Below are 27,393 nucleotides of genomic sequence, written 5' to 3' on the forward strand. Positions count from 1 at the left end.
TGCATCTATATTCATGAGCGATATTGTTCTGTAGATTTTCTTTTGTCTTTGCCTGGTTTTGGTATCGATGCAATATCAGCTTCATAAAGTGATTTAGGAAGTGTTCCCTTCTCTTCTGTTTTCTGGAAGAGATTGTGTAGAATAGTATTAATTCCTCATTAAATGTTTGGTAGAATTATTCAGTGAAACTGTCTGGGCCTGGAGTTTTTTTTAGGCATTTTAAAATATGAATTCAGTTTTCTTAATAATCTTAATAGTTGTAGGACTATTCAAATGATGCATTTCGAATTGGGTGAGTTGTGGCAGTTTGTGTTTTGTGAGGAATTGGTCCATTTTGTCTAAGTTGTCAAATTTATGTGTGTAGAATTATTCATAGCATTCTCTTATTATCCTTTTGATGTCTGCAGGGTCTGTAGTGGTATACCCTGTTTCAATCCTGATATTGGTAATTTATGTCTTCTCTCATTTTTTCTTTGTCAGTTTTGCTAGAGGTTAGTCAGTTTTATGCATCCTTTAAAAGAACCAGGTCTTTGTTTCATTTATTTTCTCTATTATTTATGTTTCTATTTCATTAATTTCTGCTCTCTATTATATAATTTCCTTCCTCTGCTTGTGTTTTGATTATTTTGTTCTTCTAGGTTCTTGAGGTGGAAAGTTAGATTATTGATTTGAGATTTTTCCTCTTTTCTAATGTATGCTTTAGTGTTATAAATTTCTTTCTCTGCACTGCTTAAGCTGTGTGTCCCACAAAGTTTGATATGTTGTATTTTCATTTTCATTCAGTTCAATGTATTTTTTTAATTTTCCTTGGGACTTCCTCTTTGACTCATGGATTATGTGGAATTGTGTTATTTAGTTTCCAAGAATTTGGAGATTTTTCTGTTACCTTTCTATTACTGATTCCATTGTGGTCAGAGAAAACTCTGTGTATTATTTCAATTTTTAAAAAATTTTTGAGGCTTGTTTTATGCCCCAAGATATGGTCTTTCTTGATATATGTTCTTTGGGCACTTGAAAAGAATGTGTATTCTGCTGTTGTTGGATGGAGTGTTCTATGAATGTCGATTAGATCTTGTTGGTTGATGGTGTTGTTGACTTCCTCTATATCCTTGAAGATTTTCTATCTAGTTGTTCCATTAATTGTTGAGAGAGGGGTGTGGAAATCTCCATCTACCTGTGTATTTGTCTATTTCTCCTTTGAGTTTTGTTAGTTTTTGCTTCACATATTTTGCAACTCTGTTTGGTATATACACATTTAGGATTGTTGTGTCTTCTTGGTGGATTGCCTCTTCTATCACTATATAATGTCCTGGTCTGTCTTTTGTGATTTTCTTTTCTCTGAAGTCTACTCTATCTAGTACCAATATAGCCACTCCTACTTTCTTTTGATTCACGTTTCTATGATATATTATTTTCTGTCCTTTACTTTCAACCTGCTGATATTGTTATATTTGAAATTAATTTCTTGTAGGCTGCATTTAGTTGAGTCATGTTTTTTAATCCACTCCACCAATCTCTGTCTTTTAATTGATGTATTTAGACCATTTATATTTAATGAAATTATTGATATTTTGGGGCTTAAATCTGCCAATTTATTTTTTGTTTTCTGTTCTTTTTTTGTTTCTTTCATGTCATGTTTTATCTTCACATCTATGAGGTATTAGAAATCATATTGTTTTTTTCCCTAATTGTGAAGTTAATGAATAAAATTCACCAAATGTTCAATATTAAATATTCTTGACATCAGTTCATCCAGTGAGCCATTCATTCATCCATCCTTTTAAGAGACGTTTACTTAACCTTTACTTTAAGGCAGGCGTTGTCATGTGAAATATTACTTTTTCAGATATTTCTTCTCTCTCTCAGTTCTTTAGTAGTGTATTTGTTTCCTGTGGCTGCTGTAGCAAATTACCACAAACTGGATGGCTTAAAACAACAGAAATTTATTCTCTCACAGTTCTGGAGGCCAGAAGTCTGAAATCAGTATCACTGAGTTGAAATCAAGGTGTCAGCAGGGCTCTAGAGGAGAATCTGTTCTTTGCCTTTTCCAGCTTCTAGTGGTTGTCAGCCTTCTCTGACTTGTGGCAGCATCGCTCTGGTCTCTGCTCTGTGGTCAGACTGCCTTCTGTTCTGTCTGTCTTCTCCCCTGAGTGTCTTTTAAGGACACTTGTTATTGGGTTCATAGCCTACTTGGATAATCCAGGATGATCTCTTCATCTCAAGATCCTGTTCCAAATTAAGACAGCATTCACAGGTTCTAGGATTAGGGTGTAGACATATTTTATGGGGGGCCACCATTAAACCCACTACAGGTAGTATTTTTGCATGCAACCTTAATTTCCCTTTTTTGATCTTCTCCACTTCTTGGCATAGGTCCTCTATTTCAGTCCCTTCTTCTTTTCTTCTTGATTTTTTCTTTTAAAGAATTCACTTAGAGAGTGGTGAGAATAGAGTAATGATTGTGCTGACCTGTAGTTCCAGCCTACCATATTGCAACGGGGAAAAAGCCCTTTCTTCACAGCCGGGTAGCTTCATTTAGAGTAAGACTATGCTTCTTATTAACAGAACTTGTAAAACTCTGAAGCAAATATGTAATACTTTAAAAAACTTTTTAAAGAACAATGCTATGATCTTACGTACATATAATAACAAATAGTTCCATTTGAAGAGCTGAGTAAAAATAATTTTAATTAAGATAAATAAATATTATGGCATCAGCAATTAACATTTAAATTGGTATCAGTTAATAATAGGTGGAATTTCCCTCTGAGGTGGTGCCACATTTACTAGCATCATATATATATCTCAAGTACTTGTACAACTTATATCACTTAGCTTATGTTTTAAAAACAAAGAATTTTTTTTGCATGGAAATGGTTTTTCAGAAGAATCTGGACACCTTTTCTAAGGTATATTAGGCCACGAGATTTCTATTTCAGTGAGATTATTTTGGTAAAGCCTTCCTGACCTAATGAATGTTATGTCAAAAAGGTACTGTATAAGTATACCCTACTGACCTTTAAGAATATTGAGTAGATCTTTAAGAAGTTTCTGGCAACTCAGAGTCAGTCTAGTCCAACAGGTAATTTCACTGTACTGAAAGAAAGTTATATGATTCTGCTATAGTTGATTTTGTTGCTGTTCCTACTGTTGTTATGATTATTAATATTTTACCATAATGAAATTTTACCATTTATATTTTTTATAAAGTACAGCAAACTGGTAGGTCACAGGAAAAAATAAGGTAGAATTTTAAGGTATTTAATAATAGTCTTCAAGACTTTTAGACTTAAGTTATGTATGTAGATAGAGAATCTTGTTTTAGCATAAGCATAATTAATATTCTTATGCATTTGTTATAAGATTTACTTAATGAAATTTCAGTTCTGGTTTTATTTTTATATCTAGATGATGTGTTTACAACTTTATCAGAAGTCTGAGTGTTTATAATTAAAAGTACTCATTTTCAAGTTAAACCCTGCTTTTTATAATTGTAAACCAGGAATTCAGCTTATAATCACAAATTTTAAATTTCTGTTTTCTTCATAAGTGCTGGTCAAGATATCCAAGGAACAAGTGTGATCGCAAATCTTCCATTTTTGATGCGACAGAATCCTGCTGAGACGCTTCGGAGAGTGTTGCCGAAAGTTAGAGTAAGTCAGTGCAAAATGAGATTTGAGTTTACCATTTTTTTCTCGTAGCATATTGTCAGTGTCAGGAGAAAATTTCAGAGCTTTTGATGGCTGATCTTTTGTATCTAATCATTGAGTGGAGGAAGTATTATGATCCACATTTTGAATTAAGATGAAACTATTTAGGGAAATTGGCTGATGGAAATGGAGAAATCCAGATCTTAAGTTGTAAAGATTTCTGTAGTCATTTTCTCAGTCGAGACATTTCATTAGCTTTTCAGTAGCTCAAAACAAAATCTTAATTAGTCTTACAAAATCATAGCTATCTTATTTGGTATTCTGTTGACTTAAATCTATATTAATAGTATTCTACAACATTGATAATATAATTTAACTGATATTCCTAATAATGACCCTGTGGTGACTTCTAAAGAATCATCAAATAAAAACTGAATTGTGGCCATCACAATTTTAGTTTTATATTTATTTTATTGCTTCCTAAATTCTTCAGAATTAGTTTTCCTTCCATAAACAAAAATATTTGATCTACAAGAACATTCTTTCCTCTATTTAATATTTATTATTAATATATATATTAAATATTTAGTACATAATATTTATTATTAATATATATATTAAGTATTTAGTACATAATATTTATTATTTATTTGTACCTGTGTGCAAAGTGCTGTTCTTTGTAAGAACGTGAATGAACAAAACAGACAACAGTCTCTGTGTCCTCAGGGAGCTTACCTTCGAATGAAGTCAGGGAGGTCACATACTAATGGGGATCGTGTTTGCTAATAGTGAGTTTTGTATACTTTGCTTTGACTTTTTGTTTGATTGTAACTTTTCCATAATTTTTAAATTAATTTATATGTGTTTAAAATACAATAATTATTAGTGTGTCTTGAGGTTTTATTTTTAGGCATATGTAGCATGGTTCCAGTTACTGTGATTTAGATTAGGGATGTCTAATCTAAAAATCTAAAAATACCACGTCATTTTTACTAGATGCCCACATTTCTATGCAGGCAGTATGAATTTTTTTATTGGTTACAATGATGAATTGAGATATTTCTTTTGGCATTGCATGTGATTCAAAAGTGAATCAAGCTTTTTCATATCTGTTTTTCCCAGAATCATGCCATAGTTTCAATGGAATTAAGTCCAGTTTCAATGCCACAGTCCAGGGTTAATTTCACATTCAACTTCAGTGATATTAACTGCTTGATAGCATGACACCTGGAAGTGCCACAACAGTAGAAGGGAACAGGTGGTTAGGTTCTCTTGACTAAGGAGTTATTGTATGTAAGTAAATTAGAGTTAAAGCTAAAAATATTGAGCATTCTATACACTCTGTGTTGAGAAGGCTAAATCTGGTCCACAGACAACATGCTGAATGTCCAGAGTTTCATACAGCAAGAATAAAAGATGAAGGATAGAGAGTATTGACCTTTAGAAGTCTCTAAATTATTTTGAAAAAATCCTTTTTGTAATGATTTTACAGTAAAGTCAATTAAATAATAACTCCCAAAAAATCTTAATTTCATAGGAACGTATAAAGAATATTATACATTCATATATAGAGGATATTTATACAAAGAATCAAATGTATCTGCTGAAAATATATAACTGAGTTACAGAAGGTATGATTTTAATAAGCTTTTAAAGTAATTAAAATTAATCCATAATGCAGAAGATTAACTGAATAAATGGATATAAAGAAAATGTATACTAATGAATATGTATTAAGAAATCTTTTATTTATTGCTGAATTATTTCATTCATTTCTCTAGTTAATCAACAAGCAGCTGTTTATTTAGGACTCTCATTTACCTTGCCCTGTACTAATAAAGGCACAAAAAAGGTAGAAGACTGTCCTAGATTAGAATCTGTGTCAGGAAGGCCTAAAGACTGTGGAAAACAACAAGCATAGGAGAGTATTTAATTGTGTGATTCTGACTTGATGTAAAAATGCTGATTTTTTTATTAAGCAAATGGGAAAGACTTTATAGGGGCAATAATAATGACTTTTATAGAGGGTTTACTATATAATGTAGGCAGCTAAACATTTAAGCAACCCATGCCAAATTATAAAACCTATGTTTATGTGCAAATCATTTTTAAATCACTGTGTTCGGATATTGTTAAGATTTATTGGTACTCATCGTTAGCACATTCTTCTATTCTGCCTTGCTTCAGTGAGTGGTTACTTTCAAGTGATAAAACCATGAGAAAAATCGCACATAGCCACTTTATTCACTTTTTCCATGGCCATAATTTCTTAGTTGATTTTATAAAAGAGCAATCTTGTAATACAAGTGAGCCTTTAGTAATAATGGCATTCTCATTCATTCATAAATATGTACCATGTGCCAGGCACTGTTCTAAGCACTGAGAAAATAGAGGTGAACAAAACAGAGAACTTGCCCTCAAGGATGTTACAGTCCAGAGTGGGGAAACAGACATTAAACAAGTGAATGAGTGTAAAGAACAGGATGCAGTGACAGGGGTGCCTACTGTGCATTGGGAGGTCAAGGAAAGCCTCTTTGAGGAGCTGAAAACTGAAGGGATAGGAGGGAGCAACCTTTTGAAGAGTCAAGAATGAGTGATCCAGGCAGAGAGAGCAGGAGATCGCCCTAAGATGAAGGAGCTTGGTGGAACTAAGAATCATGTACGGTTGGAATCCAGTGGGTAGGGGTGGGGTGTGACTTGAAGAGAGGTTGGAGAGATGGTCGGTGACAGCGCATGCGAAACTTGTTCTTTCTCGGGACAGTGGAAGGCCATTTGAAGGCTTTAAGCAGGGAAGTGACTTATCCCCTTTACGTTTTACAGTGATCATTTTGATAACTGTGTGCAGAGTAGATTGGAGTGGGAGAATTAGGAAGCTGCAGCAGTAGTCCTCATGATATTTGAAGGTGACTTGGATTAGGACAGCTGATTAGGACAGTAGAGAGTGGTGGATATATCTGAGATACATCCATTGAGGTAGAATGAAGAGACCTTCATAATGGATTGGATGTGGGGAAGTGAGAGGTGGCTTGCAGATTCTGGCTTGAGCATCCATATGGTTCTGCTGGTTTTGTATCTTGGTATCTTGGTTGATAGTTTATTAAATCCATGGGGAAAAATAGTCTGAGTACTTACTGATACTAGTCTTCTATGAATGATTTACTTTCAGAGATTTAAAGATGTGAACAATAAATATTTTATGTAAGAAGCTAATCATTCCCAAGATTCTTACCACATTTATAACAGTAGTACAAGCAGCTTTTAGAAAGAACATCAGGTAAAGTGATGATGGAGATTTTTATGGCCTTGTGTATTATAAAACTTTCATCAGTGATATTTTTATTTTTGTTTTACAGCATTTGTGTTTCATCCTTACAGTTAACTGCAAAATGGTTTCTAAGTAGGTTGCTATTTTCTAGAGATGAAGGAATTTAAGGTTAAAAATGAAATGGCAGAAACAGAGTTAGGATTAGAACTGAGCTAATCCATAGTATTTCTATAGTTTGCTTTCTAAATTTTATCTGCAGTGGACAATGAATGATAATGCAATTAGGTCACTCATCTCAAGGTTAAATTTAAATAAGAATCCAGAAAGGAAATATTCTGACCTCCAATTTAAATTCCCTAGACACTTTTAAATATAGTTGTTATGATATATCTGTTATGTGATTTAATCCTAGGGTATCTTTTGAAAAAGAAATAAATTTTTTCTGTGGTCTTTATTAAGTTTGAATTCTTTTCCACAATATATTAAATTGAAATCTTAGATGTTAGATTTCAGTATTTGACTTGAACTTCTGGTTATCTAGAAGTGAAAGAATTTGTCAAGATAAATTTCTAAAATATTGTGATCATATATAAAATTTAAAATGGTGATGATATAATTACACCATGTAACATCAGTGACTCCTTTATAATGAAGTGCAAAAAAGTCTCTACTTGTTTAGTTACTGAATCCTTTTAGTTATATCTTCACTTATTTTGGGAACCAAAATATATGGCATAAAATTATATAATAGAAAATGTGCAATGTCAGGAACAGATAAAAATAACTATAGCTAACATTTATTGAGGTCTTACTGTGTGTCAGGTGCTGTACTCTATCAAGCAGAGTGTTTTACACATTTTTATCTCTTCGAATGCTCATAGCAGTTCTGTAAGGGTCACTTGGTAGAGGAAGAAACAGCTTAGTTGAGTAACTTGCCCAAAGTCACAAAGCTTGCAAGTGGTATAATTAGGTTTGAACAGAAAGTCTGACTCCTGAGTCCTCCCTCTTAAATACTATACAACCTCCTCATTAGCTGATCATAACTGCAACAGATATATAATGTATAATTTTACTTCTCAAGCCTTAGTCATCTCTCATCTGGTTACTATAGCAGCCTCCTCACTGGACGTATTGCTTCTGCTTTGCTCCCTAGAGCCCACTCAGCCAAAGAGATCTTTTATTTATTTACTTATTTGTATAGGAACAAGCTACAAATATTTTTGACAAATAAAATTGTATATATTTAAAGTGTGCAACATGATGATTTAATATATGTATATGTTGTGAAATGATTACCACAATCAAGTTAATTAATACATCCATCATCTCACATAGTTACCTTTTTTTCCTCAGAGAGAAAAAATTCTTTAAAATTCTTTTAAAAGAATAAGTCATATCTTATGTTCTTACAGGAAAATTACTTAAGTGGTGTGGTAGACAGAATTATGGCCTCCCAAGATATGAGGTCCTAATCCCTGGAACCTATAAATGTTACCTTATCTAGAAAAAGAGTTTTTGCAGATGTAGTTAAGGATCTTGAGATAGGGAGATTATCCTGGGTTATCTGGGTAGGCCCTAAATGCCATCACGTGTATCCTTATAAGAGGAAAGCAGAGGGAGATTTGACACAGACACAGAAGAGAAGGCCATGTGAAGACAGAGGCAGAGATTGGAGTGATGCAGCCACAAGGCAAGGAATGCGAGCAACTACCAGAAGCTGGAAGAGGCAAGGAACAGATTCTATCCCAGTGCCTCCAGAGGGAGTGTGGCCTTGCCAACACTTTGATTTTGGCTGAGCGACACTGATTTAGGACTTATGGCCTCCAGAACTGTAAGTGAATAAATCTCTGTTGTTTTAAGCCACTCAGTTTGTGGTAATTTATTATAGCAGCCACAGGAAACTTCTCATTTCAGATAGAATAAAACTTCTTTCTGTGCTCTTAAATGACCCCATCTAGTTTTCTGACCTCATCACCTACCATTCTTTTCTCTTTCTTCCACAAGGGCAGAATCTTTGTCAGTCTGGTTTATCACTGTATCCCCAGAACCTAGAACAGTGCTTGGCAAATAATAGGTACTCAAAAATAGTTTTTTTATTAAAATGAGCATTGATTGAACTTAATATTCTGAGACAGTAAGTGTTTACTTGAAAGACAGTGACACATTGGCCTGATCCACTGATGGCGTTCTGGATGAGAAGTAAAAACAGGATATCAGTGGAGTGATATAATGCTGATTTATGTTACTAGGGAGACCTTTTTGGGGGGAGTGGGAGAAAGATACATAATAGGGAAAGGATAAAAGAGACATAATTATTCAATATGAAATTTGATCATTGGAGATCAGTAGATGTGGTTTACCAATCTTCTGATTCTGAAAAGATTCATTAGTTCTACTTTTATTAATTTTGGGTGACTTTATTTTCATTTATGGAAATAATAGAAAAATGTCATGTTTCTCCCCATGTGATTATTTGAGTATTTTATATTTACTGAATGTGGGTACATTTTTTTTTAAAAAGATCTTATTTTAAAATTTTTATAGAAAGACTTTACTGTGTAAATAAATATATTTGTGAATAAAAAGCTTAACTTTACTTACTTTGTAAGTCCTATTTCAAGTGGCACAGATGTGGGGATAAGCAGTAATAATGTGAGGGACACTCACTGTGGTCCAGGCACAGAGTTTAATACTTTAGATCCATCCTTTTAAACTTCTAACAACTCCACATGATGTATTTATTCTCATTGTACGGTTGAGAAACTCTAGGCTTAAAAATTCAGTGTTTTGACTATGAATATTTTATTGAGAGGTTTCTAGGAAGTATGAAATTATATAATTTATTCTTACAGTTCACCAAGGAAAAAAGAAATAGTCTTAACTAAAGGAATTAAAGAGCATAAACAGATAGTACAAATTGCTTTTTCCTTTGGTTTGCAGCTCAAAAATAAAAGCATCTGTCTTCCTCACTGTAGGTGACGTTTTCTGAGATAAGTTAAAAGTTAAGTTCTGAGAAAAGCAAAAGGATTTTGTGAAAGCGACAGTTTTATACATAATAAGCGGGACGCGATGTTCCAGACACCCCACAGGTCCTAAAAAGCCCACAGTAGACAGCAGTGCTCTATTGGCAGGCTAAGCATTTAGGAACACTGATAGGAAGGCAGGTGAGGAAGAAAGTGAAATAATTCCTATAATGTAAGTTGATGGAAAACAAGCATGAGAGTCAGAATTGACCTTCCTAGGAAGTTTTATAGACTAGGAAGCATAAAATTATATAACCATTTTTCTACTTCACTAAGAAAAAAAAAAAAGGGAAGTAGTGTTAACCAAAGAAATTAGAGAGCATTAACAGATGATACAAAGTACTCTTTCTTCTGTGGTTTACAGCTCAAAAGTAAAAGTACTTTAACCACAATGCATTTCAAAAATAATGTCTGTTATGTCTTTTCCTTTTTATGTATATCTATTTGTGTTTAAGGACAAAATAGATTAGCATCATTAGTTATTTTACAATAATAATTAAATTCAATGGAAACATTTACTGAGTATATAGTTTTTAATGGGCATATATAAAATATTATATTAGCCAATATTCCTAATAGACCTAAAAATACTGCCTCTCAGCAAATTCTAGTGGAGACCAGTGTTCTCACCTGTGCTTCTTAGTCATTCAATCATTTTTTATTTTTACCCTGCTTACAATAAAAATGAACTGGAAATTCTGAAATTCTTAATTAGAAAATCTTTTATTTCCGGGATAATCAGACCACTGTTACTACTCGAATATTGTTCCTGACTTTAGTCATTTGAGTGATACAAAGGATCATAGATAGATATTTTTATTTACAATCCTTGCAAAATTATAAAATGAAGATATTCACATACTTCACTGTAATAAAGGTCTGTAATGTTTGATTTAAAACTTTACAGGGGCTGGCCCAGTGGTGCAGGTGGTTAAGTGAGCACGCTCCGCTTTGATGGCCCAGGGCCGCAGGTTCGGATCCCGGACACGCACTGACGCACCACTAGTCAAGCCATGCTGTGGCGGCATCCCATATAAAGTAGAGGAAGATGGGCACAGATATTAGCTCAGGGCCAATCTTCCTCAGCAAAAAAAGAGGAGGATTGGCATCAGATGTTACCTGAGGGCTGATCTTTCTCACACACACAAAAAAACTTTATGAATTGGCTAACCTTTTGGTAGTGTAGTGAACTAAATATCCTAGAAAATATTGTCAAATCAGAACATATAGAAACTCTAGATAAAGTACAATGAGTGTTCTTTTAAATGCATAGTTAAACTTGTAAGGAAGTAAGGAATATTCAGGGCTCAAAAACAAAGCAGTCAGTTCTACTTCTACTTCGGATGTAGGAATGTGCCAGAAAAGATCACTCCTGTTTTAATAACAATGGGTTATTCACAGAATCCATGCAATCATAACTTTTTGGCCTGTCAGAGGTGGTCACAAGGCAACCAAATAAACTGAATTCAAATGAACAACAGCGGCTCTGAGGAAAGATGGGACACAGGGGCACCGACTTTTGACAGAGTATAGAAGGAAGTGGCCAGCACGTAAGATTGTTAGAAAAAAGTCAGCTAAAATTGTGACAAGTTTTTAAAGGTTGACTGTGGGCTAGCATATTAGTTTAAAATAACTCAGAGCTCCAGACACAAGAGAACTTTGCACTCACTTGCAAGCTCTTTTCCACAGGCCTCCTTGCCTTAGGGGGCAGGGCAGGAGACTGGAGAGATTCGCTTTTGCTGATGCAGGTGTGGTGATGATTGGCTGCTGCTGGGGGACGAGAACACAACACTGCCCACTTTCTCAGAACAACATGCATGGATATATGGGGAATTTCAGCAGAGAGATGGAAACTATAAAACAATCAAATGAAAATGCTAGAAACAAAAAGGATGATATCAGAGATAAAGCGTTCCTTTGATGGGCTTATCAGTAGTTTGGACACAGCTGGGGAAAGATTCAGTGAACTTGAGGGTATAAATTATCCAAATTGGAACACAAAGTTAAAAAAGAGTGAAAAAAATAGAAGAGAGCATCAAATGGCTTTGAGACAGTGTGAAGTGATCCAATATATGTGCAATTGGCATCTCAGAATGAGAAAAGAGAGAACAGGGAAAAAGAACTATTTGAAGAAATAATGGCCAGACTTTTCTGAAATTAATGAACAACAACAAACCAAAAATCCAAGAAGCTCAGAGGACCCCAAGATAAATACACACACACACACCCCTAGGCACATCATGATCAAACTGCTGAAAATAAAAAATAAGAGGCATTCTTGGGAGCAACCAGAGATGAAAGAAAGATTCCATACAGAGGAACAAAGGTGAGTTAAATCAGACTTCTGGTCAGAAACTATGCAGACCAGAGGACAATGGAATGTCGTATTAGAAGTACATATTAGAAAGCAAAGAGCAAGTTAACAAGAAATCTATACCCAGTGGCAATATCTTTCAAGGGTGAAGGCAAAATACTATTTTTTTCTTGAGACAAGCAGAAATTGAAAGGATTCTTTGTATAAGACTTATACTACAAGAAATGGTAAAGGAGGTTCTTTTTTGTTTGTTTTTTGTGAGGAAGATCAGCCCTGAGCTAACATCCATGCCAATCCTCCTCTTTTTGCTGAGGAAGACCAGCCCTGAGCTAACATCTATTGCCAATCCTCCCCCTTTTTTTTTCTCTTTTTATCCCCAAAGCCCCAGTAGATAGTTGTATGTCATAGTTGCACATCCTTCTAGTTGCTGTATGTGGGACACCACCTCAGCATGGCTGGACAAGCGGTGCGTCAGTGCACGCCCGGAATCCGAACCCGGGATCTGAACCCAGGCTGCCAGTAGTGGAGCACGTGCACTTAACCGCTAAGCCATGGGGCCAGCCCCAGGGGAGGTTCTTTATGCAGAAGTAATGCGATACCAGATGGAAACTGGATTTACATGAAGCAATGTAGAGCACCAGAAATGGTAAAAATTAGAGTAAATGTAAATGAAATAATAACAATTCTACACAAATTCTTCCAGAAAGTAGAGGTGAAAGTAACAACTTCACAAGTCATTCTATGAGACTAACATTACCCTGATACTCAAATGAGGCATAGACGTTACAAAAAAAACGATAGATGTATATCGCTTATGAGCTTAGATACAGACATCTTCTGAAAAACAGCAAAATCAAATCCAGCAAGATATAAAGAGGATAATACATCATGACCAGTTGGAGTTTAGCTCAGGAATTTAGGGTTGGTTCAGTATTTAAAAACTAATCAATATAAGCCATCATATCAACAAACTGAAAAAAAAAATTCACCATCTGATCCTTTCAATAGATTTAGGAAAAGTATTTGACAAAATCCAGCAATCATTCCTGGAAAAGAAACCACTCAGCAAACTAGGGCTAAACAGGGGTTTCTTCTGTGAAAAACCTACAGGTAAATCATACTTAAAGGTGAAAGACCGAATGCTTTCCCTTAAGATCAGGAACAAACCAAGAGTGTCTGCTCTTAACCACGTTTGTTTGGCATTGTACTGGACATTCTAGCCAGTGCGATAAGGCAATGAAAAGAAATGAAAGACATCCACATTGCATAGAAAGAAGTAAAACTGTCTCTTTTTGTCCCATAACATTATCATCTATGATGGAATCTACAAAAGAAAAAACTAGGACTACTAATTGAGTATAGAAAGGTTGCAGGATACAAGATCGATATAATACAAATCAATTGTATTTCTACACACTAGCAACAAACAATTGGAAATTGAAGTTTTTCTTAAACTGTCGCTAGAGCATTAAAGTATGTAATACTTAGGGATCAATCTGATAAATGATATGTAAGACCTGTTTACTGCAAACTGTAGAACATTGCCGAGAGAAATAATATAAGAACTAAGTGAATGGAAAGATGCACCATGTTCATGGATCAGAAGACTCAATATTGTTAAGATATCAGTTCTCACATATCTATATATTTAATGCAAAACAATCAAAATTCCGGCACATTAGGTTTTTTCCTCTCTCTTTTTTTTGTGTCTGGGCAGGGGGTGGGGTAGAAAAGGACAAGCTAACTCTAAAATTCCTATAAAAATACAAAGGACCAAGAATAGCCAAAATAACTTTGAAAAACAGAAACAAAGTTGGAGGACTTTTACTACCTGATTTTGAGACATAATATACAGCTACAGCAGTTAAGACTATGTGGTGTTGGTATAAAGACAAATCAATGGGATATATATAGAGAAAAAAATCCCACACATACATTGCTAGTTGATTTCAACACAGTTGCAAAGGCAATTCAGTGTAGAGAGGGTAGTCTTTTCAACAAGTGGTGCTGGGTTAGTTGGGAAAAAAGTCATACCTTGTACCATATACAAAAATTAGCTCAAAATAGATCATAAACCTAAATGTTAAAAGCTAAAATTGTAAAAACTTCTGGAAGAAAACATAAGAGAAAATCTTCGTGACCTTGAGTTAGGCAAAGGTTTCGTACATATGATGCTAAAAGCATGATCCATAGAAGAAAAATTTGATTAATTTTTCCTCATGAAAATTTAAAGCTTCTATTCTTCAGAAGACAGTGTTAAGAGAATGAAAAGACAAGTTATAGAATGGGAGAAAATGTTTATAAATCACATATCTAATGAATGACATGTTCAGAATACATAAAGAGCTCTCAAAACTCAATAATAAGAAAATGACACAATTTTTAAAAATGGACAAAAATGTGAAGAGGTACTTCACCAAAGAAGATTTGTGGATGGCCAATAAGCATAAGAAAAGTTATTCAACATCATTAGTCATTAGATAAATGTAAATAAATCTATACACCTGTTAGAATATCTGTACCAAAAAAAACTGATCATTATCTTTTCAGACATTTTTCTTTTTTTTTTTTTAATTTTATTTATTTATTTATTTTTTCCCCCAAAGCCCCAGTAGATAGTTGTATGTCATAGCTGCACATCCTTCTAGTTGCTGTATGTAGGACGTGGCCTCAGCATGGCCGGAGAAGCGGTGCGTCGGTGCGCGCCCAGGATCCGAACCCGGGCCACCAGCAGCGGAGCGCGAGCACTTAACTGCCAAGCCACGGGGCCGGCCCAATTCAGACATTTTTCAAATGTACTTCTGCCTAATAATCTTCTCTGCTCTCCTAGACTCCAATTTCACATATATTAGATCTTTTTATAGTATCTTCTATGTCTTTTACCTTCTTTTCCATTCTTTTCTCTGTGTGATTCATTCAATTGTTTTATCCTGACCCATATTCCAGTTCACTAATTCATCTGTGTCTAACCTAATATTGATTTTGATTATACTTTTCTGGTCTAGAATTTCTGTTTAGCTCTTTTAAAAATCTACCACATACTTTTTTTTTTTTTTTAAATATCTTAGAATTTTCTGTTGGAATTCTCAATTGTATCTTTTTATCCTCTTGAACCAGGTATGTATCTGATAACACCAAAACCTGGAGCTCCTTTTGGTGCATTTCTATTTTCTGTTGCTTCTGCTAGTTCTCATTCATATTGTCTTATCTCTTCATGTGCCTGGATATTATTGATTGTGTGTTTGATCTTGTATTTGATGATTTATTTGTAGAAATAGTTCGAGGCCTAGGGTGATATCTTCCTCTAGAAAGGAATATGTTTTCTTCTGGCAGCCGCTTAACTGCCCCAGCAATAAAATCTCACTTCATCCAGTTTCAGGTATTGAATGATTTGAAGCTGGGCTGCTCTCCCTGCAAAGGCCCATCACCTTCAGGATTACCCTAATCCTATCCCAGGGGGGATTACCCTAATCCTATCCCAGCGGGGTTTACGAGGGCCTCTGTGAGGCTGTCAAAAAAGTCACTTCAGCTCTCAGCCTTTCAGGAGCCTTTTGTAGAATCAGCAAATGGCCCCAGGGGAAAAACGGGCCCCAAATTACATGCTCACCTTTCTGGAATTCCATTGTCTCCTAGATCTTGGATGGATAATTTTTCTAGCAATGAGTAATCTAGACTGGGTAATTTTTTAGTTTTGGAGGGGTAACCTTGTTAGTTTCCATATGCCTTTATTCAAGTGATTTTTATATTTTGTCCAGGTTTTTAAATTATCTTCATCAGGAGAGCTGATTAGAATTACCTAGTCTGCCATTACTGAAAGAGGAAGTTCCCGTTTTTCAAATTTTCTCATTTTTGATTTAATCTTAGAATATTAACCCAAAATGTTTCTGTTTGTATACCTGCACGTACCCCTCCACCACACCCTGTCATCACCCTCACACCCACACAGACCAATTGAGTGTTTTTTAATGATGTGTTAGGAATAATCGAGAACTTAAATATTCTGCCAAACATTTGTGATGGATCTCTTTATTTAAACTTTGAGTTCTTCAGCACTCTTGTTGGGGTGAAATTATGTTTATAACAACAGATCTCCACTTTCAATCTGTGTTTTCTCTGTAGGCAGTCTCATCCACACCCAAGCCTTTAAATATCATCTTATAAATTCTATGTATTCCATATAAATTCTCTTGTTTATAGCATACCTTTTCAGAGCATCAGATCTGTGTATACAATTCCCTGTCTTTAATCTCTACTTGGGTGCCTCAAAGGCATCTCAAAGTTAACAAGTCCAAAATTGAGCTCCTAATATTTCCCCTTGACACCTGGGCTTCCTCCAGTGTCCCCTGTGCTAGTGGTTATCCTTCTGGTTTAGAAGCCAGGATTTTGGGAATCATCCTTGATACCATCTGTTCTTTTACTACTCACTTACACAATCCTGTTTATTTTATGTCTTAAGTATTTCTTGAATCCATCCACCTCACTCCAACGACACTAACTCCATCCTAGTCCAAGCCACTATGAGGGTTTGCTCAGGTGAGTGTAAAAGCTTCCCAAGTGATCCTCGCCTGCTCCCTCCCTCCCATTCCACCCCACCTCACTGATTTCTGATTCACTTTCATCTTTATAGTCAGCATGATATTTCAAAGCATTTAAGACTACAATTTGAGTATTCTCTTGCTTAATGCATCTAAGGCCCTGCATAATTTGGGCTCTGTTTCACCAGTCTCAGCCCCTCCTGTCACTCTGTGCTCTAGGCATACCGACCTTCCTTCAGTTACTGCGTCTACTGTGCTCCTTCCTACTTCTCAGTGCTGGGAATGCTTTCTCTCTTACTCTTCTTGTTTCCCTCCCTCTCTCTATCCCAGTTATTTCTTTGTCTTCACACAGGCCAGTTGTCACTTCTCAGTGATCCCCTCTTCTCCGAGGAGATCAGGTCACCTGGTAGATGTTCTTACGGCAGCCTCTGCTTCCCATCCTTAGCTCTTATCACAGCTTTAATTACAGTATTAACAGGTGCATTGCTGGTCCTGCTCATTGCTGTCTCCAGCACCTAGCACAGTGCCTTGAACGTAACTAACTGGATATGTGTTGAGTGTTTGAATGTATATAAGCAACAGGAGGCCCTCAAAGGTAGGGAACTGTGTCTTTGACTTTTCTCCAATTTCCCAGAACACTTATTTTCATGTTAGTACTGAATAAATAGCTGTCAATGAAGTTAAAATTATATTATCAGAATTATATTTTCATTGGGCTACTTTACAGAAAGGATAGAAGGGAAAAGTACTGTGACTGACTAGAAAGAAAGCCCCATTTCCACTTATTATAGAAATTTGCCGTACTTTCCAATGCTGCTTTTTTCCTCAGAAAACAGTTTATAATTTTTTCAAAAAATATTTAATTAAATATGGCTACAATGGATCATTGGAAATGGTTACTTATGGCTGTTATATCTAGTAAATAGATATTCCTTTGATAAGCACATCTGTGTGTTTTAAATTGCTTTTTATTTATATTTTAAGCCAAAATCATACAATTACATGATTCTAATTTATTATATGTAAAAATGACTTGACAGAGTAGTCCAGCTAGAAGTTCAGCTTCAAAACCATGGTCTTGTAATTTATTTATTTGTTTTGGTGTTCTTGTGATTTGCATGGCAAGATACCTCATTGCACATTTGCAATAGTCATAGGATAGTTACTATTAGTATTGGTTTTTCTTTATGGAAAGAGATCTTAGGGGTATTTTTATGTGTACCTCCTCATGAACCTTGCTAATCACTGAAATACAGATTTAAAGAAGGATAAGACATCTCTTTTATTCCTGTTTACTGTCTCCACTTTATTTTCCCTCTCGGATTTTGATTTTCAGTGCTCTCAACTAGTTCTCTCCACCTTTTATTTTAGTGTGGAATGTAACAATCAGTGATAAGGAAGAGAATGAGGTATCATAGTTAATTGTTAAAGGCATGTTCTAATTATTAATTTTTAACTCAGTTTTAAAGTCTTTTATAAACATTATAATTTTATAGTGAAAAGAGCTGTTCACCGTTATTGTTAGTTACTAAAAATTCCCACATTTATAACCCTCAAAACCCCAGATATTTTATATGTCCTAGGTCTTCAATATTTTAATATTTAAATCCCTGTTATTTAATTTAAAAGTAATCAATGATGTTATCTCTAAAAATATACAAAGATACTTTGTAACTTTAGGACTCGTTTACCTTTAACCAGCACCACGTATGGTAGATCTATTTACCAGTTTTCTTCAATAGGTTTAGTTTCCAAATGTGTGAATCCAAAATAGTTGTTCTTTTGGAATAAGCCAATGATTTATTTAATGCTTCTCTATGTTGTGTATTGTAAAGAGAAATAGCTTCTCAATGCGTATAATGTGGGTTTATTGGAGACCGAACGATTTCCCTCTGCAAGGACTGTATTATGTTGTTTTACAAAATGCTTTCTTGCACCATTCATGCTAACTAAAGTGTGAATTTAAACACAGAAGTGTCTAGTACATTTTCTTTCCTTGCATAGGAATCGTTTTTTAAATTTGGAAATGTACCATTAACTCATTTATAAAATATCTCATTTCATTTTTGAGGAAATCAAGTTGGAATGCCAGTCATACAGTAGTATGTAAGAGGAACGGTAAATGGCATTAAGGCATGCACTTAAGCAATAGAGGAATTTACTTTTCAGTGTCTTCCAAGGTCCATGAGGATGCATACTTATTTACCCAGAGAGTATGGATCTCACTATGTTTGTCCAGAGATGTGACTGTGGAGCAGAACACTTACTGGTAAGTATCAAGCTCTTACTGTAATATGTTTCAGAAAAATATGTTTAGAATCAATTGATTTTTAGCAGTGATAAAATCTCTTAGTCTGTGCTGGTTTCTTAACAGTGGACAGTCCCAGATGTTGAAGTCAGCACAACAAGAGAAAAAGCCAAATCCTGATAAGACTTGAGGATTTTTCGAAAATTAAATGCAAAATAGTTGGGGCAAATGTTGCTGCGGGAGTCAAGACTAAGTAATACAGTAAGAAGATATGAAGTTGGAGAGCTTCTCATGTTCTTCTTTTGCATAAAGTTTGCATACGTACAAAACCCGGGACTTTAATGACTTTAAGAGGGGGCAGAATTACGTCTCTTGGAACATAAACCGGCAGACTCACGTGAACCAGAATGTGCATTGTGGCCCTCCCAATTTATTTTAATATTTCTTTGCAAAGTACTCTTTGTTTCTGAATAAAAGCTGTGCCTTCTGAAACCTGTAAGTGATGTATGCTGGCCACATCAAATCCTTTAAAAGTGTTTTCCAAGTCCAAAATTGTTAGTGTGGAACAAATGTTTGTTTTGGACACAGTAAAACAAGGGGATATGGGAGGGCTGATTTCAGAGACCAGGTGCCGCTTCTGCTTTGCTCCTTATCATTCCTTCTCTTTTTCTTTCAGCCAAGAACTCTTAAGACATGAATTGACTATTGGTTGAAAAAACTTGTAAAATAATGTTTCTGTGTGTGATACAAAAGCTCAAAACAAAAATCAGCCACCCTAATGTGTGGTGGCTTTTCTGGGAATTAACCAAACCACGTAAACCTTTGCCACAGAAAAACCACTGGAGCTCCCACACTGCCCCACGAAGGCTTAGGGTCAATTTCAGCCTTGCCTTAATCCATGATGAATGCAAGTGCAGAACCCATAAGAATTCAGTGCGTAGCTTTGGCATCAGGCAGACAAAAGTTAAGTCTTAGAGTTGCCAGTTACTAAGCTCGCTGGACTTCACCAAAATACTTGACGACTTTGATTCTGTTCTTCTGCTGTAGAATGACATGTTATCTCCTAGCACGATGACTGGCAGTGGTCCCACCGTGCTGAATCAGGGAGTCTGGGCACATGGTTTGAATCATGGTTACAGAGATGCTGGAGTAGAAGATGGCAGGAACATGTCCTTATTGACATGATAGAAAGAGGGCTGAGGATGCATTTCTATGTGGTCCGTGTTTGCTTTGCCTTCTGTCTAATTCTGCCAATCCCTAATCTTTAGGACTCACCTCAAAATCTCTTGAAGCTACTTTTTAGGAGATGTGGACAATGTGTGTGAAGGGAGAGAGCATCAGGAGCAGAAAGTTTAGGTCAAAGGGTAAGAGATATTCAGTCATCCAGCAATTACTTACTGAATGCCTACTGTGTGCTAGGAGCTGGGGATACAGTCGTGAACAAAACAGACAGAAGTTCTTGCAATCATGAAGCTTATGTTCTAGATGTAAGAGACAGACCATAAACAAATGAATGTGTTGGATGTCGGATGATGGAGATAATAAACCTGTAAAGGGGGTGGTGAGAGCTGAGGCAAGGGAGTGGCTTTCAATTTAAAATAGAGTCATCAGGGAGGGGCTCGTTGGAAAGGTGATATTTGAGTAGAGGCTGGAAAGAAATCGGAGCCAACCATGTGGAAATCTGAGAAAAGGGGGAATTGGGAACAGATTTTACAAGTCCTTGTTGGCCTTTTCCTTTGAGTGGGAGGGAAAGCCATTGGAGAGTTTTGAGCAGAAAAGTGTCATGATCTTGCTTATTTTTTATAAGACTCTCTCTGGCTGCTATGTAGAGAATAGATAGTAGAGGGGCAGTGATGGAATCAGGGACTAGTTAACGGTTATTGGAATAATTGAGGCTGGAAATGATGATGGCTTCGATCAGGGTAGTAGTGATGGAAGTAATAAGTGCTCAGATTCTGGATTAGGATTGATTGGTCGTTTGATTGTGGTGAGTAGGGACTGAGAGCTGAGTTAAGGATGACCCCAAAGTTTTTGGGCTGACAACTGGAAGGCCAGAGTTGTCATTTACTGTTTACAGCGATGAGGGTTGGAGGAGGAGCAGGTTCTGGAGAGAGATCAGTTGAGGTGTGGACAAGATGAGATTCCTAGTAGATAGCCTCGTGTAGAGAGGAGACAGTTGGATGTACAATGGTCAATATTTAAATGCTCAGTTTGCACAAGTTGGTAAGTCATAAAAATTCTGTTTAAATTATTTAAATCTCTAAGAAGAAGGTATTATAATTCACATTTTATATATTAGGAGATAATGCAGAAAGATTAATTTTCTTAAGATCACAGATATGAAACTTTGTTTTATGGCTGTAAGTTCCACATTGTTCTATTAACTTTACTATATTATTGTAAAATAAGCATTCAAAGGAAATTCTCATAATTGCCATAATTGATTAAACAGAGTAATACTTTTAGCTACCTTTACATTACACCCACATATACTCTCTCTCTCTCTCTTCTAGAGAAGTATAGGTAATATCTTTGATGAGGTTTATAAGAAAGATTTTTTTTTTATTTTTTTGATGTGTTGAAAACTAATATTCTCATGTAGGCTTTAATTTTGAATATACATTTAAAAATTTTTTAAATGGTGAATGGAGATGGCTATGAATATAATTTTTAAAAACATATTCTTATATTTAAAAAATTCCTTCTTTTAAAAAGAATTTACTTCATGGTAATTTATTTCATGGTAATTTATGTTCTTGTCAGTTGTTTAAAGGAGAAGATACATTTGCACAGTCTTAAGTGTATTCCTTTTTTATAGTAGAATGTTCATTTTTTGAAGCAAAAATACAAGTGATGAAAACACATGTGATTGAGCTTTGACATTATTGTTCTAGGTAGGATGGCAAACTGTACAATGCAAATAGAATAGAAATTGAAATCTATCAAAACTGCCTATTCTATTATTTAAAGGTTTATGTACTTTTATAATTTTCATTCAATAAAGGAATGGAATGCTATTTTATTTTATAAATTCCTAAGACATTTAAACTTTATGTGGTCTCATGAGTTAAATGATCAAGAGCAGATTAATGTAGTTTTCTTAAATAAAGTAATGAGGAAGTACATATCCTTAAAGGTCATACATAGTTATTTTGTGGAATATGACTATGTTTGGGTTCTATGACCTTGGATTTTTAAAAGTTATAATTTCTGATCTCTCATCTATGTAATAGCAAACTCTTTCTGATTGTACAGGAAGTCCTGCATGTTGCAGGAGTGGAGATGCAGTTAACGGCGGCGGTATCATTTTTGACCATTCTACAGGAAGAATCAGTGTCCATTCATACATATGCCCACTCTTTCCTCCAAGTAATTCTACTACATCTGGAGCACAGGGACACAGGTCAGGGGCCTGACATGCTTAATTATATATTTATTTATTGTTTCTTCTATGTGGCCGTGAAGTTATGTGAATCTTGTTAGCCTGATAAGGATAACCGAATGAGGCCATGCTGCCCAAGAGTTGATCTTTAGTATGACTGAAAATAGCCATGTCTGTTTCCTTACAAAACCTGCAAAATTCAGTATCCTTGAAAGCTGAAGACCTATTAGTTCCTCTTATGATTTATACTTTTTTTCTTAGATTTTTATTTACATTTATGTTTATAGTATTATTGTACAGCAAAAAAAATGCACACTTTGGGTTAAAGATATCTCCCCAATGTTATTTTTAAAGATATAAATGTTTTCTAGAAGTTGGCCAAGATAAAAAATAGAGAAATTTCTGACGATAGTATCAAAAATAACTATTCCCATTTTGTCATTAAAGACTGTTATAAATATTAATGGCTGAGTTGAAACTAAATTTGTAAGGGAGACATTTAATTTGGCATGTTTTATCTGTGTCAATCAGGTGTCAGCAACGCGTGGCTGGAAACTCTTCTGTCTGTGATAGAAGTGTTGCCCAAAGAAACCCTAAGGCATGAGGTAATACATTTTTTTTTTTTTTTGTAAATAGTAATAAGTAAGTCACTCTAAGGTTTTTTTAATTTTGTTTTTGGTAAAAACGGTATTTTAAAAAAGAATAAAGTTATTTCCCCACTCTGAAAGCAACACATGTTCATTGTAGAAAATTTGAGTAATACAGAAAATAGTAGGAAGAAAAATCATGGTTCTGTACTTTGCCACTTTTAACATTCTGATATATTTTCAGTTTAGATTTTTTTCCCTGTATATAGTTGCTGTTTGCCGTATTGGTGATCATATTGAATTTATATATGGTTGTTTTTAACTTAGCATTATTTTCCTATGTTGTTATAAACTTATTTGGTACTAAACTTATTTGTAGTAGGTATAAAACATTTTACTTACTTGTTAAACATTTAAGCCTGTTTTCAGTATTTTACTACCAAAATAAGGCATTAATGAACATCTCTGTAGAGCTTTTCCTGTTTTTCAAATGATTTCCTTAACTGTAGCTTCCAAAAAAATGGAATTAGAGGGCATGGATCAGAGGGTATTAGTATTCTTAAGGCTCTTGACTAGCAATATGCGAAAATGCCTGTTTTCTTGGACTTTCATCAGCATTCCAATTTAATTTGATGGGCAAAAAATGGAATTACATTTTAATTGGAGTTTTTTTTTATTATTATGCTGTTGAATATTTTTTTGTATATTTATATCAGTATTATTCATTTTTTTGGAATTGTCTGATCATACCCTTTGATCATTATTTATATGTGCTATTTATCTATCGAGGTTGCTAATCCTTTATTAAGTTTGTTGCAAATATTTTTACCAATTTGCTGTTTGCTTTTTAATTTTAATTTATATTGTTCAATATACCCTTCTCTAAAAGTTTTAGTAAATCAAGATAAGAGAATAGGAAAATAAGAAGGGAATTTTATTCTCTAATGAAATGATTTTTCATCCTTTTCACATTATTTTTATATATATTTCTTTTCAAATATGTCATGGGTAAAAAAACAGTTGTCTGTCAGTGAAATGTCCTCTGGATTTCGTGAAATGTCTTTGTCCTTTCTTTGCTCTAGTACAGTTTATGATCCTATATCAATGCCAGAATACTTGCTTGAAATGGAATGATTTACCCGGTTATAAGGATGTTTGTATACTTGATGCCAAACACGCAGATGATTACACGTATTTAAGTGTTGAATGTAATGTTGACATGTGTTACTTATATTTTTTGAAGAGTGATATGTAGTAGAATGCGGTTTTTACTCTCGAATGCCATGTATTATTTAACATGTAATTTTTAATATTTTAAATAACACTTTATTTTACTTCAGATCTTTGACTTTAAAATTATATTTATCATTATGCATTAAGTAATTCTGGCCACTTTGTTGAGAGGGAAGAAACCAGTTGACCCTTTTATTAGAGTCGTAGAATTTTAGAACGTGGAGGGATCTTAGTATGACATATTCTAATTTTCATTTTAAGTAGACAGAAACCTTGGGATGAGGAATGGCAAGATTACTTGGACAAATTAAAGAGCTGAGACCAGAATCAAATCTGATCTTCGTAGTTCTTTAGTCTTCCATGCTGTTGAGGTTTTGAGTGTCCAGCATATACAGAACACAGTGTCAGACTGGACACTGTATTTGCTGTATTCAAATGACAGAATTACTTAATACAATCTATTTGAAGCTATAGTGTTTTGCATCCCTTTAGGATAAATATGAAAATTAATCTATATGGAATAAAAATGAGTTTCAGGGTGTCTGTTACTTAATTTGCTTTTTTCTTTTGAAAATGTGTATTTCACAATTATACTTTATGTGCACGCAGATCATTGCAGAGTTCACCATAAACTTTAATTGAAATTTTTTGTGCCTGATTGTTTTTAATTACATAATTTATCAGTATCTTTACCTTAATAACCCAGAAAACAAACAAGGTGATCCAGATTATGAACAACCATGCACCTCAAGTTATAATTCAGGTTCTTTTAAAACATTTAGTACATTAAAATATTCTTTGAGGAAAATAGCCGACATTAGTGGCAAAAATATATAAAAATTTGTTAATTTGTTCTTTAAATCTTTTTTCTTTAGATTTTGAATCCACTTGTTTCTAAGGCACAACTTTCCCAAACAGTCCAGTCTCGTTTAGTTAGTTGTAAAATTTTAGGAAAATTGACCAACAAATTTGATGCCCATACGTGAGTATTTGTATATAATTTTTTGTCTACTTTTTTCAATTAAGTTGATTTAAAATGTATAATGACTATATGATTAGCAATTATATTAGATTTGTTTATTCCATACTGCATACAAGTTTAGCTGTTTTAACTTTATAGAATATAGAATTCTCAGAAGTCTACTTATGCAGATGCTTTTCTTCTTCATCTCGTGGCTTTTCAAAATCAATAAGGTTAACTTTTTTCTATTTTCCGTCTTAGTCTTCTGTGTGACATATCTACTGTAGTTTTGAGGATAAAATGGTATTATCTTATAGACTTCAAAAATTGGTGATCATGACATAAAGATGTCATGCTTTCTGCTTTCTTCTGTGTTATGAATTCATTATTTTGAATAATTTATCTTATTTTGAGGTTTTATGGAGAATGTTTATGATTCATATGCTACTCTCTGCCCAGATGATAAATAACAAATGGAAAGAATGGAATGTTGTATAATTATGACATAAGAGTAAAATATAAAATTGAAGAATATTTTGGTTGATGGTTGCTGGAATCAGATATTCCACTTACATACAGCCTTTTATCTTAGCTAAGAGGTTTAACTGCCAATCCAAAATCAACCATTATTTTAAAAAGACCCAGTGACATATATAATTTACAAGCAGCTGATGATAACATCTAAATGTAATAACATATGTAAAAATACATTGTAAACTATAAAGCTTTGTGTTAAAGTATTTTTGTTATTATTAAGCTAAGCTAAGATTTTGATGGTAGTTGTTTGAAAATAATAATTATTCTAAAACACTCATTCATTTGCATGTTTCTTTCCTCTCCTTCTAAGTATTAAAAGAGAAATACTTCCCCTGGTAAAATCACTCTGTCAAGATGTAGAATATGAAGTTCGATCTTGTATGTGTCGACAATTAGAAAATATAGCTCAGGGCGTTGGGTAAGTATACTTTCAACGTGACAACTTACGTCACATTTTTGATTCTGGATTGTCAGACATGCAGATCCTCTTCCTGTATTCTGTGAAAGCATGCTACTGAAGGGCTAAACTTTATATGATGTTTGAAAATGGTCGTAGCAACAAGTACCTCCTGATGTGTCTGGATTAAAAGAGATAAAAGTGAAGATGCTTAGCATGGTGGTAGGCATTCAGTTAATGTTAATTTTTTTCCTTGTCACCTTAAGTTGCTTAGTTATCATCCCAAATGCCTAGATCCAGGAAGGGAAAATGTCCCAATACAGTAATCCCCCCTTATCCATGGTTTCATTGTATGTGGTTTCAGTTACCCGCAGTCGACCATGGTCTGAAAATATTAAATGGAAAATTCTAGAAATAAATAATTCATAAGTTTTAAATTGCCTGCCGTTCTGAGTAGCGTGATAAAATCTCGTGCCGTCCTGCTCCATTCTGCCTGGGGTGTGATCATCCCTTTGTCCAGCGTATCCACACTGTATATACTACCCGTTTGTTAGGCACTTAGTAGCTATTTGGGTTATCAGATCGACTATTTTGGTATCACAGTGCTTCAGTTCAAGTAACCCTTATTTACTTAATAACGGCCCTAAAGCCAACTTTATTATTAGTTACTGTTGTTGATCTCTTATTGTGCCTAATTTATAAATTAAACTTTATCATAGGTACGTATGTATAGGAAAAAGCATAGTATGTAAAGGGTTTGGAACTATGCACGATTTCAGGCATCCACTGGGGGTCTTGGAACATATCCCCTGCAGATAAGGGGAGACTGCTGTAGAAACCATGCTTGGACTATGGCTGTAGCATTTCTTTTGGCCGACAGCTGTATTATGGGGTCATTTCAGATGGAATTACTCAGTGGAAGTCTTTCTTTGTTTCCCTTGCAACTCTGTGCTTCCACTATCTGCTTTGGTGCTCTCCTTACCCTTTGGGTACTAAATCTCAGGAAGGACAGCAGGCATAGAGCAGACAGTCTCTTCTCTTCACCCATAGAAACTGATCTCATGTTAAGATGTAAGTATGGTATTAAAGGGAGTTTTATCTAAAAACCATCTTGGGAAATAGTTTTTTTCTTTCTAAGGATCCTAAATTGGTACAAAAAACATTGGAACCTCTCATTTTTAATAGAAGTTGCGCTGATTTCACCTGGTTCTTTGTTTCACAAGCAAGGACAATCAGGTTGTTGCTATTTGTACAATTGTTA

The 27,393-nt window shown here is 34.6% G+C and overlaps 1 protein-coding gene across 9 annotated transcripts in view; it reads left to right on the forward strand.

Moving 5' to 3' along the window:
- The window catches only part of PPP4R4 (protein phosphatase 4 regulatory subunit 4), a 221,834-nt gene that overhangs the window by 30,480 nt on the left and 163,961 nt on the right, over positions 1–27,393 (forward strand). For 4 of the 9 annotated variants that reach the window (XM_087448007.1, XM_087448005.1, XM_087448006.1 and 1 more), the window contains exons 3-7: positions 3,551–3,653; positions 22,291–22,438; positions 22,949–23,022; positions 25,113–25,219; positions 26,046–26,153. In XM_087448007.1, the coding sequence (XP_087304133.1) occupies positions 3,551–3,653; positions 22,291–22,438; positions 22,949–23,022; positions 25,113–25,219; positions 26,046–26,153 (540 nt within the window). Of the gene's footprint in view, positions 1–3,550; positions 3,654–18,956; positions 19,057–19,161; positions 19,531–20,308; positions 20,400–22,290; positions 22,439–22,948; positions 23,023–25,112; positions 25,220–26,045; positions 26,154–27,393 lie in introns of those variants that run through there. The other 5 variants (XM_087448009.1, XM_087448010.1, XM_087448011.1 and 2 more) reach the window with 5 other exon arrangements.

Source organism: Ceratotherium simum, chromosome 24 (assembly GCF_057802395.1).
Source record: "Ceratotherium simum simum isolate JZ-2026a chromosome 24, ASM5780239v1, whole genome shotgun sequence".
NCBI classification, from domain to species: Eukaryota; Metazoa; Chordata; class Mammalia; order Perissodactyla; family Rhinocerotidae; genus Ceratotherium; species Ceratotherium simum.